This window comes from Dipodomys spectabilis, unplaced genomic scaffold, assembly GCF_019054845.1.
Source record: "Dipodomys spectabilis isolate Male_0828 unplaced genomic scaffold, ASM1905484v1 ptg000145l, whole genome shotgun sequence".
Classification (NCBI taxonomy): Eukaryota; Metazoa; Chordata; class Mammalia; order Rodentia; family Heteromyidae; genus Dipodomys; species Dipodomys spectabilis.
Genome location: NW_024870822.1, coordinates 13,086,603 through 13,099,812, shown reverse-complemented (window position 1 = coordinate 13,099,812; position 13,210 = coordinate 13,086,603). Strand labels below are relative to the sequence as shown.

The window sequence follows — 13,210 nt, the reverse complement described above, 5'->3', positions numbered from 1 at the left end:
CCCCACCCATCTCATTCGTCCCCACTGCTGGCTCCACCTCTCCCGCTACAGCTTGACTCCGCCTCCTAAGCCTAGGGATCGAGCCAGGCCCCGCCCCACCCAGTTTGCTCAATGCCCAGGCGGCCAAACTTAGGTGTCAGGAAAAGGCTGCCTCCGGGAAGGGACTAGAGCGTCACAGCTCTCTGCTGCTCTCCTTAGCCTGCCTTGTATACATAAATGAGGGATGGTGATGCCCCGGGAGAGCTGGCACTGGAGCCTCTGAGCAATTAAAAAGCCGAAATGGATCGATTGCTACGAGTTGATGACGGCCCCCTGTGTGTCTTTCGCGGTGGAGCTGGGGGCAAAATACAAAAACTCATGGCTCCTGGGCTATTTATGTACAATAGATAGATACATATCGTTAAGACACCGGGTTGCTTGAGAGTTTGAAGCAGGGAAACTGCTCACAATACAAAGTTATTGCGACATTGATCAAGATGCATTGCATTCATAAATTGGCATGTTGAAATCCTTTTGTGTATTTTAAAGATATTGTTTAAGTAGATTGTTGGTATAGTTTCATATAAAATGTAAGAACCTTTCAGTAACTATACTGCCTTTCCACACTCAGATATTATGCTTTTATTCCACACATTAATTTTGCCTAAAACAAATTAAGACATAAAGAATGAAAAATACGTTTATATGTACAACTATTTCCAGAACTACTCGCTATTTTACATATATCTGCTTTATATCTACATAGTTTTACATATATCTTAAACTTAGGGCCTGGGCACTGTCCTTGAGCTTCTTTTGCTCAAGTCTAGCCCTCTAGCCACAATTCTCTTTCTGGCTTTTTTGGTAGTTTAGTGAAAAGTTCACAGACTTTCCTGCCCCTGATGGCTTTCAACCAAAGATCTGATTTCAGCCTCCTGAGTAGTTAGGGTTCTAGGTGTGAGCCCTGGATGACCAGCAGCAATGCCATTCTTTACTTGTAGATCTTCCTCCTCCAGATCTGCTCATGATAAATTTACTTTGGCCTTTATTTGCTGATTTTTTTTTTTTTAAATGTATCTTCCCTCCAGTTTGAAGGAGTACCTTTTGCTTTCGAAAAAACTTCAAGTTGTTTCTGGATACCTCTTACTCACTTTGGAGCTATTTTCACAGCATTTTCTGCTGTGACACAGGAGCAGGCTTGTGATTATTAGCTCCAGCCAAAGTCTTTGTTTTTGGTCTTTACAGAAGTCACGTAATTGGTGGCACTAGAAGTTGTGCAGTGTGATTGGTGAGTGGCAATCACTATATTTGCATACCAGGCAAGGCATTCCCTCCTGGCTAAATAACCAGCCTCCTGCTACCAGCCTTGGTGTAACTTAGGTCCAATTAAAATTTCCTTGCAATGGTATTTTCTTTGCCTGATTTCGATCCTTATCATAAACAGAGCAGACTGAGCTGGTAACATGAAGACAGTAGATTAGCAGAAACAGCAGCAGCAACAATGGCAGTAATAGCAGCAAACCCTTACAGGAAGAGATCCAGAAAACAGCTGGTGGCAGACATAGGGAATAGAGGCAGTGGAGAAACCGAGGGAATTGTAAAATGTAGAGAAGTCAAGGGGCAAGACTAGAGACTGGGCACTGGCCAATGAGCTTTCACAGGTTGAACAGATGTTCAACCATTAAGAGCTATGGATGTTGACACACAAGGCCAGAGATTATAATTACAGATAGAACTAATTATAAATGAATATATCTTTATATCTTTAGTCTATTTCTGCTATTAAGCATACATTTCAATATGTAAATAAGTCAAATTTAAATGTACAAATGTATCATAAGCTCATTGTTTTCTTCATCTTTACTGAACAGGTGATAGGCAGGGGTTACAGTTACATAAGATAAGAGCATATTTGTTTTTAAACAGTTACCCCAATCCTCATTTTCTCCGCTTACCCTTCCCTATTCCCCTCCTCCCAAAGTTGTAAGGTTCATATCCAACATAGTGTTAAGTGAGTGTCAATGTTGCATTGGTTCAACCTTTGCCCTGCTGTTTCTGTGATTCCCTTAGTTTTCTGTACCTTGTGTCATGTATATAAGATTATTGATCAGTAGAAGTGAGAGAGCTTGTTATTTCCAAATGCCCATGCTCTCTTCTTATTTATTGAAAAGCAAGGCATCTCAAATCTACCACAGAAGATAAACAGTAGTGATTTATATTAGGTGATAAAAAATTAAACTGGCCCTTTGGATGTTAAATGCATGTTTATTTTGGTGCAATGGCCTGGGGCTGCCTTTATCTTTCAAATGAAATCAAATCATGACACGCTGTGCTTGATGTTGAAAATTCACAGATTTTGGCCTGGAACATGGTTTGTTTTTTTTTTTTCTGTACAATTCCTGGTTTCTTAAGATGTCCACTAGACAAAATGAAAACACACAAAGAAAAAGAAATTCAATTATAAGAAAGCTTATGCAAATTATACATAATCTCACAAGTTCCTTAAAATAAAGATTATTTCATACAAAAATTATTGCATCTAACAATCATCAATAACCTGGAATCTAATTCTAAAAGTATGTTCATAGTCAGACAGAAGCCAGATATAGATATTATTGTTTTAAAAACTTATTTTTGGAGTCAGATTTGATATAAAACAATCCTCTGTGAATCTGTTACCAAATCCTGCAAGCATGAAGAATTTCTAGAAACCAAAGGTATCAGTTTTGAAAGAGGCCTAGGTCATTTCTGAACAGAGGGTCATAAGGATTTTCTTTTCCAAGTCCTGTATTTTGTGATTGAGGAAACATTCTACACATTTGTGAGGCTTTTTTCCCCAGAAAAATTAGATTCATATAACTCAGAGTAAATTGAACACTATAAATACATAAAATAAGAGATAAAACAAATATTCTTGACAAACATTTAATTTTAATATCCATGAATATATATAATTATATTTTCCTGATTTTAAAATCAGGAATATACTATGTTATATACAACTCAACACACAAAATTAAAGTATTTTTTCATGTTTTTTACATTTCTGTTGATATCTCAACATCAAGTTTGTTTACATCCCCAAACACTGAAATTTATTGTTGTTTTACTTCTTTGAAGTCAGATATCAAACTAAAGGAATAAAATATGAGGAGATGATATTGGTAGTGATGGTTTTTCTAAGGAAATAGCTTGCAAAAGGCATAAAATGAGAAAAAAATAATGAGGAAAACTCAATGCAACCAAAACCTGGTTCTTGAAAAAATGTCAATAAAATTGATAAAACTTTGACCAGAATAAATAAAAAATAGTGAATTATTAAGATCAGAAATAAAAGTTCACCATTACTTATTCAGAAGACATAAAAGATGGTAAATAGTATAAATAATTCTATGGAGGCTGGGATATAGCTTGGTGGCAAAGTGCTTGCCTAAGAAGTGCAATGTTCTGAATTCAGTCCTCAGTACCAAAAAAAAAAAATCATACCGAAAAAATTTCTATGGCCATAAACTTAATAATGTAGATGAAACTAATTATTGGAAAGAAAAAATGTACCACACAAGAGCAAGGAAATCTTATTAGGACACTGTCTCTGCATGAAATTCAATCTATAATTAATAATTTTCCCAAAACACAAAGCATTAGATGTAGATGATTATATTACTAAATTTTATCAGACATTTACAATGAAAATTTTATCAATATCTACAATTACTTTGGAACAACAACAATAATAAAAACAACAATAACAAAAAAACCCCTAATTCTCTGTAGGGTCTTTATTATCATAGTCAGACCAAAGAAAGATAATAAATAATAAACTACTAACTCCCATGACCATAAATATTAACTGTTCTAAATGTATAAGAAGTATTGTACAGGCCTGGGAAGGTGGCTCAGTGGTAGAGTGCTTGCCTTGTATGCATGAGACCCTGGGTTCGATTCCTCAGCACCACATAAGCAGAAAAAGCCAGAAGTGGTATGTGGCTCAAGTGGTAGAGTGCTAGCCTTGAGCTGAAGAGCTGAGGGACAGTGCTCAGGCCCAGAGTTCAGGCCCCATGACTGACAAAAAAAAAAAAAAAGAAGTACTGTACAAAGCAACCTGTGATTTATTACAAGTATGTAAGGGTGGTTCAACAACTGTCAATTATTGTAATGTATCATATAGAAAATAATATGTTGTTCACAGATGCCAAATGATCCTTTAACAAAACTTAACCTCCATTTGTGGTAATTCTCAATGAAGTTTTCATCTAGACAGTATTCTCAGCTTAATGAAGAACATCTGAAAATCTATACCTAACATTTTCCTTAATGGTATAAACACAGGTTTTTCAGCTAAGATTGGAAACAAAGAATTTCACATCCTGAGATGTGTACCCAACACTGTGCTGGAAATCCTGGATAATGCAATAAAACACAAAAAGTAAAGATATTCACATTGGAATGGAAAAAATGAACATTAATCTTTACAGATAATATGATTATGTAGGAAAAGTTATCATCACCATTGCGGTCAACAATACTAATAATAAAACTCCTGGAAATAAAAAAGCAATTACATTAAAATTGCAGGATTTAAGTTTAACATTGAAATACTGAGATACATACCTAACAATATATAATATCTGGGCAAAGAAAGTCACAAATCTGATATAAAAATTAAAGATGATCCAAATGGGAGAAATGATACATTAATCTTTTGAAGGCAATATTGTTAAGATGTCTATTCTTTCCAGAGTAGTCTTCAGACCCTATATATATATAATCCCAATATATATATAATCCCAATAAAAATCTCAGAAAGTTATTGATTGATATCAGCAAATAATGTGTTTTATACAGTAAAGGAAAAGAAGTAGAATAGTTGGTAGAACACTGATAACTCTTGAAGTTACGGTAAACTTAATTATTCAGAGAGAATTGTTAATACAATAAAAGAAAAAATAAGTTTTTGATCTTAGATACTACAGAGGTATTGCAATAGAGAAATATTTCCAACAAAATTACTAAGTCTTGACATCTTAAACAAAAAAAGACATTGATCTTGTAGTTTTCACTAACAACTCAAAACAGATCACAGACCTAAATGTAAAATACCAAACAGTGAAACTTGTAGAAAATAATACAGGAAAAATTCACTGTAAACTTAGAGTTGGAAATAAGTTTTCAGAGGAACAACTGAGATCATAATTCATAAAAGTTGAACTTGTAAGTTGAACTTCACAAAAATTAAAAGGTTTTATACTAGGAAAACTGGGAAAAGAAGCTAAACAAAGTTGGGTATTGGTGCTCACCCCTGAAATCCTAGCTACTCAGAGGCTGAGATCCAAGGACTATGGTCTGAAGCCAACTGGAACAGAAAGACCTGTGTGAGACTCTTTTGTCCAATTAACCACCAAAAAGCCAAAAGTGGAGCTGTGGCTCAAGTGGTAGAACACTAGTAAGAAAACAGATCAGGTACAGCATTCACACCTTGAGTTCAAGCTTCAGAACTGGCAGAAAAAAATAAAATAAAAGAAGCTAAACAAAAGTCACCATCTGGGAGAAAATATTTATAGAACATATTTCAGATAAAGAACTATTAAGATATCCTAAGAATTAAAAACTCAACAATAACATAGACTTAAACAACCGAATTAAAAACTAGGCCTTAACAAAGAAATTATACACAAGGAAGATAAATATATAAAAAGGTGTTCAATAGCAGGTTAACAGAGAACTGAAATTAAAACTAAAATGTGATATCCCTACATATTAATGGGAATGGCTAATATGTAGTACTTTGATACCACCAAATGTTGCTGAGAATTTGAATGATCAGGAGTTCTCAACTGTTGCTGTGTCCACGCAGAATAATACTTTGAAAAGTTTAGCAGTTTCTTTTTTCATAGAACAAACCATCGTCATAACCATAGCATAAAATAAAATAAAATTTTATTTTATTGTACCCTAGATGTTCATTTAAATGAACTGAAAACTTATAATATTAACAGGCTAACATATAAATTTGCATAGGAATTTCATTTAGGATTGACCCAAATTGGATGCAAACAATATGTTCCAAAATATATAAATAAATGTCACAACCATCAAGTAGATTATTTTTCAGTGATGTAATGAACTAGTTTAATCAAGCTAGCTTAAAACAAGGAGGCTGAAATCATATTGTTAAGTAAAAAGAAGCAAGTTTGAAAGGCACATCCTGTATTATTTCTACTATATGACTATGTGGAAAAGGTCACTGCCAGAGTGTGAAGGAAGGAAATCAAAATGATGAATGGCATGTGGAGAGAAGATTTCTAGTGCAGTGAAACTGCTGTATACGATGCTATAGGGAAGAATAAACACCTGCATGTATTTGTCAAAACCCATAGAAATGCATGAAACAAAGTTAAACAAACAATACAAACAATCTGTGACCTTTAAAGGAAATAATAGTTCATCAATTGTGACAACTATATCAGAGCAACACAAGATGACACTAATAAAGAAACCAGCAGCAGGAAAAAGAGGGTACTTTTCTATGTTACTATTTTACTATTACTATTTTAAAAGGTACTGATTTAAACAAAAAATAGAGCCAAGTGCTAGGGTCATGCATGTAATCCTAGCTACTCAGGAGCAGATCTGACTGTGGTTCAAAGGCAGCCCAGGCAGGAAAATTCATGGGAATCATCTCCAGTTAGCTATCCAAAAGCTGACCGTAGATCCATGGCTCAAGTGGTAGAGCATTAGCCTTGAGTAAAAAAGCCCAGGAACAGAGCTCAGTTCCTGAGTTCAAGCCCAAGACCAGCCACACACATACATACACACATATACCCCACATATACATAAATTAGAACATAAGAAAATTTGATTAGTGATGCATATGAACATAATCTTAGTTGTCATAATGTTTATTGAATGCATTTATATTGAAGCAAAATAGCATGCATTTAAAATATGAACATTTTGTTAGATGCAAATTATACTTTAGTAAAGCTGATAAAATAACTTTCTTCATGAAATACAGCAATGATTCTCCAGATTGCTAGACAGAAGCAGGGTTTATAAACAGGCTGAAAGAGGAGTAGGTAAGTTAACTGGATTTTTAACTCTGAAGAAAAGTCTGAAATTGGGAGAAAGTAGTAGTTCTCCTCAAGTACCTGAAGGATTTTAAATTGAAGCATAGGGTTTATGTTTGTCTATAAGAAATATAATTTCATGCTACATGCAAGCCACAATACTCATGTACAATATAGTAAATTGAGTGCTAGAACCTTTAAATCCTTGTCAAGTGAAATGACAAGATGGAATAAGTTATAACTGGTCTATTTAGTTTTCTGATTTTTCAAGTATGAAGACCTAGACTAATTAAACCCTTTCCAGGAGATTATGTAATTTATTTTCTAAATAATAGAACCCAAAAATTTAAGTGAATGGCCTTGCTAGACAGCTAGCATGGAAAAATAAGAACTGGAATCCAGAACAAGACAGTTTCAAAGATCAAACTTTTATCAAGCCATATTATCACTAGTGGACAAATGCAAAAAAAATTAAGAAAAAGATTTGAAGAATGAGAAGTTGATCATGAGAATTTTCAGATACTTTCCCCAGAACTTAAATAATAATTTTTTTCCACCGAAAATGGGGGAATAAAAGAGTAGAAGATGAATTAAAAAAGGACGCTAGCCTTCTACAATCTGTTAGTTTTGGTGACAGCTGTTTACTTACATGGAGTCCTGGTTCTGGCAGAGGGGTGGGCCTTGCAAAGCGTTTGTTTAATTTCCTCTTTTCTTTCTTGAGGTTTTGCATATACTGAATACGTTTCTCTATGGACTTCAGGAACAGAGAATTAAACCAAGTCATACCCTTTCTAACATAAAAGTAACATACTGTTTATATGATGTATATAGTTAAGAGACATTGTAAGGTATCATATATAGATATGGTGTCTATAATTGAGAGAAATGAGAAACAAACATTTCTTTCAACAATGTGGCTCATATCTGCAGATAAACACAATTGCTCCTCATCAAGCTTTTTTTTAAAAGGAGAATATTCTTGATCAGTATATATATATATATATATATATATATATATATATATATATATATATATATATATATTTGGTCTGTTGTGGGGCTTGCACTCTGGGCCTGGGCACTGTACCTGAGCTCTTCACCTCAAGAAAGGTAGCACTGTAGTACCACTTGAGCCACAGCTCCACTTCCAGTGTTTTGGTGGTTTGTTGGAGATAAGGTTTTCACAGACTTTCTTGCCTGGACTGGCTTTGAACCACAATCCTCAGATCTTAAACTTCTGAATAGCTAGGATTACAGGCGTGAGCCACCAGCACCCAGAGAACATTTGTTCTTGAGTCCTGCATCACCACTGCACACATTTTTAGTCCCTGGCATGGATATGTGTGTTTAATTTTATTGTAAACGTAATGTGCATTAAGGACATGGGACACAATTTCTTTATAGAAATGAGAAAACATAGTTCTTATTCTTACATGCTACATTTCCCACTCAGATTTCTGTGTTGACATTGTATGGCACATTAGCTAGAATGCTTTGAAGATATCAGAATACATGATTAGAGGAGAGTGAAGATGAATAATGACAACTCTTGTATTAACTGCCATTATGCATATAAATTAGTACAACTTCATTAATAATGAATGTGGTATTGCTTTAAAACACATGAAATGTTCATTTACCCCATGACCCAGTCATTCCCCTCCTAAATGGTGAGTTAAGCCTCTTGTTCATGAAAAATAAGATGTAATAGAATGCTGATATTATCCCTTTTCTTAAAATCAAAACAAGGTAATATCTGGTCTCCAGAACAAAAGAATTAATGACCTGTTCCACTTGAAATATTAAAGAGCAATGAAAATAAAGGAACACAAGTCCATAAGAGTAATATGGAATAATCTTAGGAAACAATGTTGAAAAGAAGTTAAATAGTATGCTAAATTAGGTGTGAGATTACATCAGTCAAATTCAAAATATAGTGAAAGTGCAATAATATCCTTATAATGGCAAATATCTGAGAAAAAACTCAAAAGAATAGAGTGGTGAAAATAAAATCAATATAGAAGTTACCTGTAGGAGAGATGCAGGGAGATGAAATGCAGAGATCTCACAAGGACTCATCATATATTCACTCTTAAGTTGTGGGTATATTTTATTACAACATCTTACAAATTATGCATGGTCACATTTTTATAAATATATTAGGCTATATTTAAAAACTACAAATAAGATATTCAGTATACCCTATTTAAAGCAAATTTCCATGGTAGTCACAAGATTGACAAGGGTCCCAAGAAAGATACTGCAAAAGTATCTAGTTAAGAACAATCTTGGACTGCAGGCATGTTTCAAGTGGTAGAACACCTGCTTATATAATGGTAGGGATCACCACTCATAAAAGCATAAGCTAAAAAAAAGTCACATTGACAAAACAGCCAGAATGTATTTAAACATTACTTGCCTGCCTGGTAGTGACGTCTGAAGGGTGATGAATTCTTGGCCCTTCCTGCATAACAGGTAAAATTAAAACACACATGACTACACATGAAAGTCAAGAGAAAGCAGTACTAGAACAGAAAACCTATATACATATACATATATGTACATATATGTATATTAGAATAGAATATGTATATTAGAATAGAAATGTATATACATTTACATATCATTTACATATATATGTAAATGTATATACATTTCTATTCTAATACAAGGGCTTGCTTGAACTCAGGGCCTGGACATTGTCTCTTACCTATTTTACTCAAGGCTGGTGCTCTATTACTAGGGCCACAGTTCTGCTTCTGGCTTTCTGGTGGCTAATTGGAGATAGGAGTCTCAAATACTTCCCTTCTGAGACTAGATTTGAAGCACTAACCCTCAGTTTGCAGCTTCCTTGGTAGCTAGGATTACAGGAGTGAGCCACCAGCACTTAGCTTAACTAATTTTATTGATAAATACAGGATTATGAATATCAGCTACAAAGGCAAAATAATAAGAAGCCAATGTTAAATAAAAAGAAGATGGAAACAATATTATGAGGAAAAAGACTCAGTTGTGAAATATTTTACAGGAGAGAGAGAACAAGATTTATTTGTGTGTGTGTGTGTGTGTATGTGTGTGCCATTTCTGGGGCTTGAACTCAGGGCCTTCGTACTGTTCCTGAGATTTGTTTTTGCTAAAGTCTAGTGTTCTACTACGTAAGCCACAGAACCAATGCTAGTCTTGTGGTGGTTTCTTGGAAATAAAGCATTAAAGGAAAAAAACTATGTACATTTGACCATATAAGATGATGTTAAGCCCAAGATAGGGACACAAGTGGGTTTTTCTTTCTTGCTATTTTTTAAATGTATTTATAATGTACTATGTGATTTTTAAAATTTCTTTTGTATGTTCTTCCCCTGTGGTGCCCTGAATCTTGTATATACATTTTTCTAATTTGGGGAGGGGAAGGGAAATACCAAAATGCTGAAAGAATGATACAGGCTGACCCATTGTAACAATGAGATGTACAAGACACTATTTTGAAAATGAACTTCACTCCTGGGGGGTGGATTGGGGAAGCAGGAGGGAAGGGATGGTAGGGGAAAATCAAAGGAGGAGGTAGCATTGCTCGATAGGAAATGTACTCATTATCTTACTTATGTAACTGTAACCCCTCTGTATTTTTACAATAAAAACATATATATACATATATATGTATATATGTACACATATATGTGTGTGTATATATATATATAAAGTCTCATAGTTTTGTCTATCTATCTATCTATCTATCTATCTATCTATCTATCTATCTATCTATCTATCTATCTATCTATCTATCTATCTAAAGTCTCATAGTTTTTCCTCTCCAGGCTGGCTTCAAACCATGATCCTCAGATCTCAGCCTCCTGAGTACTTAGGATGACAGTATGAGTCTGCCCGGCAGAACAATGTCCTTGGTAAAATTCACAATTGTTGGTATGTCGTTAGTGGTACCAGGGTGCTTCCGGCTTGGGTATCTTGGATTGAACCTAGCTGAGTAAACCTGAGTAAAGCCTGAGTAACCTGAGGTATTGGAGGTGATAGAGGAAAAGGAGCTTGGTTGTTCATTTACTATGTTCCCCTCTTTCCGTTAAGTTTCAAACTGACTCTAACTCTGGGCCTGGGCGCTGTCCCTGTGCTCTCAAGGCAAGTGCTCTACCGCTTCAGCCACAGCGCCACTTCTGGTTTTCTAGTGGTTTTTATTGGAGATAAGAGTCTCACAGACTTTCCGGCCCGAGCTGGCTTTGAACTGCGATCCTCAGATCTCATCCTCCTGAGTAGCTAGGATTACAGGCGTGAACCACCCGCGCCCGGCTCAAACTCTTTAATAACACCCCCTTCTCATTTTCATGCAGGTTTTTAACCTCCAAAGTAATCTCTGCATCTCACTCTTGACAACACGACCCCTCCCTCTCCCCCCTTCCCCCCCCCCCCCCCCCCCCCCGGCCCACATCTGTAATTCCAACACCGCACTCTAGCGCAGGTCAATGTCTTTGACTAGGACAAACTCGCTTGACTCCTAGTAACTCTAGTGCTGTGCACGTCCTCCAGGATGTGCCCAGCAGCAATAATGGATGTGGGATTGGCCAACTAGGCTTGGAGGGCAAAATCTGGAGCACAGGTCTCTTAAACAGTATTAAGGTCCTGGGAGAACTCACAGGGTAGACTTGGGTCGGATCGTCGTCCCTGAAACGTAGACACATCCTGTAGAGCCTGAAGAGGCCCCCGGTGCCCACTGCCAGCCACCCGGGCCCCTCCAAGCTTTCAAGCCAGGCCCCACCCTGTAACATCATAATTCTCTTATTCTTACAGAATGAGCCCCACCCATTTCTTCAGTCTCAAGGCCAGGACCCTAAAGCCCTTAGTGGTTCCAAATGTTTTAGGATTATGTACACTCCCTTATTATCATTTCCTGGACAGAAAGAGACAGGAAAGGTTTGTTGACAAGGGGAGGTCTGTGCTGTGAGGCCTCAGAGGAGGCTCCTGGAGGGAGATAACACGGAAACAAATAGAGATGTTTGGAACATGGGGAGGGGAGGGATGTGAGTGTTTTTCATTTGAACGGTGGTGCCAGGGTGCGCTTCAAGAGCAGTGTATGGCACTGCAATCCAGAAAGCATGCTTGGGAGCAGACCTTCTGGATTTAAAATCTAGCTCACTTTTTTTTGTAACTATATTACCTTCAGGTAGTTGTTAATTATGATGGTATCTTCTTTCTAAGATGTTAAGAATCCAGTTATTTTCTTGAGTCATGTAAGGAATTGTTCAACAGTGTTGGGCATAATTAAGTTCCATCTGTATGTCCCACCATCAGTGGGTGAAGGACTAAAAGCTGTGGAATTGGAGATTTCCACAGAGCACAGAAAGTTTGGGGTGAATACTGAAGAAAGACAGCCTCGTCAGTAAATGGTGCTGACAGAAAACTAAAGCTAGATCCTTATATAACACCCAGTACCAGAATCAACTCCAAATGGATCAAAGATCTCGGAATCAAAGCAGACACTCTGAAAACATTACAGGATGGAATAGGAAAAACCCTAGGTCTCCTTGGCACAGGCCGAAATTTTCTTAATAGAGACCCAGAAACACAACAAATCAAAGAAAGATTGGACAAATGGGATTTCATGGAATTGCAGAGCTCCTGCATGGCAAAGGACATAGCTAGCAAGATCAATATAAATCCCACGGATTGGGAGAAGATCTTCACTAGCCATACACCAGACAAGGGTCTCATATCTAAAATATACCTGGAACTCAAAAAATTAAATCCCCCAACAACAAATCCTCAAAGAAACAACAGCCCAATAAATAAGGGGGCTAAAGACTTAAAGAGAAACTTCTCTGAAGAGGAAAGAAGGATGGCCAATAGACACATGAAGAAATGTTCAACCTCCCTAGCCATAAAAGAAATGGAAATTAAAACAGCATTGAGATACCACCTCACCCCAGTTAGAATGGCTACAATCAAGAACTCTAATAACAACAGATGCTGGAGGGGATGTGGACAGAAAGGAACCTTACTGCATTGTTGGTGGGACTGTAAACTTGTTCAACCACTTTGGAAAGTAGTGTGGAGGTTCCTTAGAAGAGTCCACATAGAGCTCCCCTATGACTCAACAATCCCACTTTTGGGCATTTACCCAAATGATCACAAACAAGACCATACTAAAGCTACCAGCACAA

At 36.4% G+C, this 13,210-nt stretch overlaps 1 protein-coding gene across 1 annotated transcript; it reads right to left on the bottom strand.

The window, feature by feature from the left end:
• Positions 1–6,947: 6,947 nt before the first annotated feature.
• On the bottom strand, positions 6,948–11,731 carry Ccdc179 (coiled-coil domain containing 179). The gene is made up of 4 exons (XM_042691749.1): positions 11,687–11,731; positions 9,466–9,510; positions 7,696–7,800; positions 6,948–7,127 (listed from the first exon to the last, which is right to left on the bottom strand). The coding sequence occupies exons 1-4, from the start codon at positions 11,729–11,731 to the stop codon at positions 6,948–6,950; spliced, it is 375 nt and encodes a 124-aa protein (XP_042547683.1).
• Positions 11,732–13,210: the final 1,479 nt, after the last annotated feature.

Excerpts from the sequence above, each read along its gene's own strand:
- Ccdc179 (XM_042691749.1), bottom strand. The coding sequence starts at position 11,731 with ATGTGTCTACGTTTCAGGGACGACGATCCGACCCAAGTCTACCCT. Across the intron at positions 9,511-11,686 it reads ATCCGACCCAAGTCTACCCT|GAAGGGCCAAGAATTCATCA; the intron begins GTGAGTTCTCCC and ends CCTGTTATGCAG. Across the intron at positions 7,801-9,465 it reads CAGACGTCACTACCAGGCAG|TCCATAGAGAAACGTATTCA; the intron begins GCAAGTAATGTT and ends CTGTTCCTGAAG.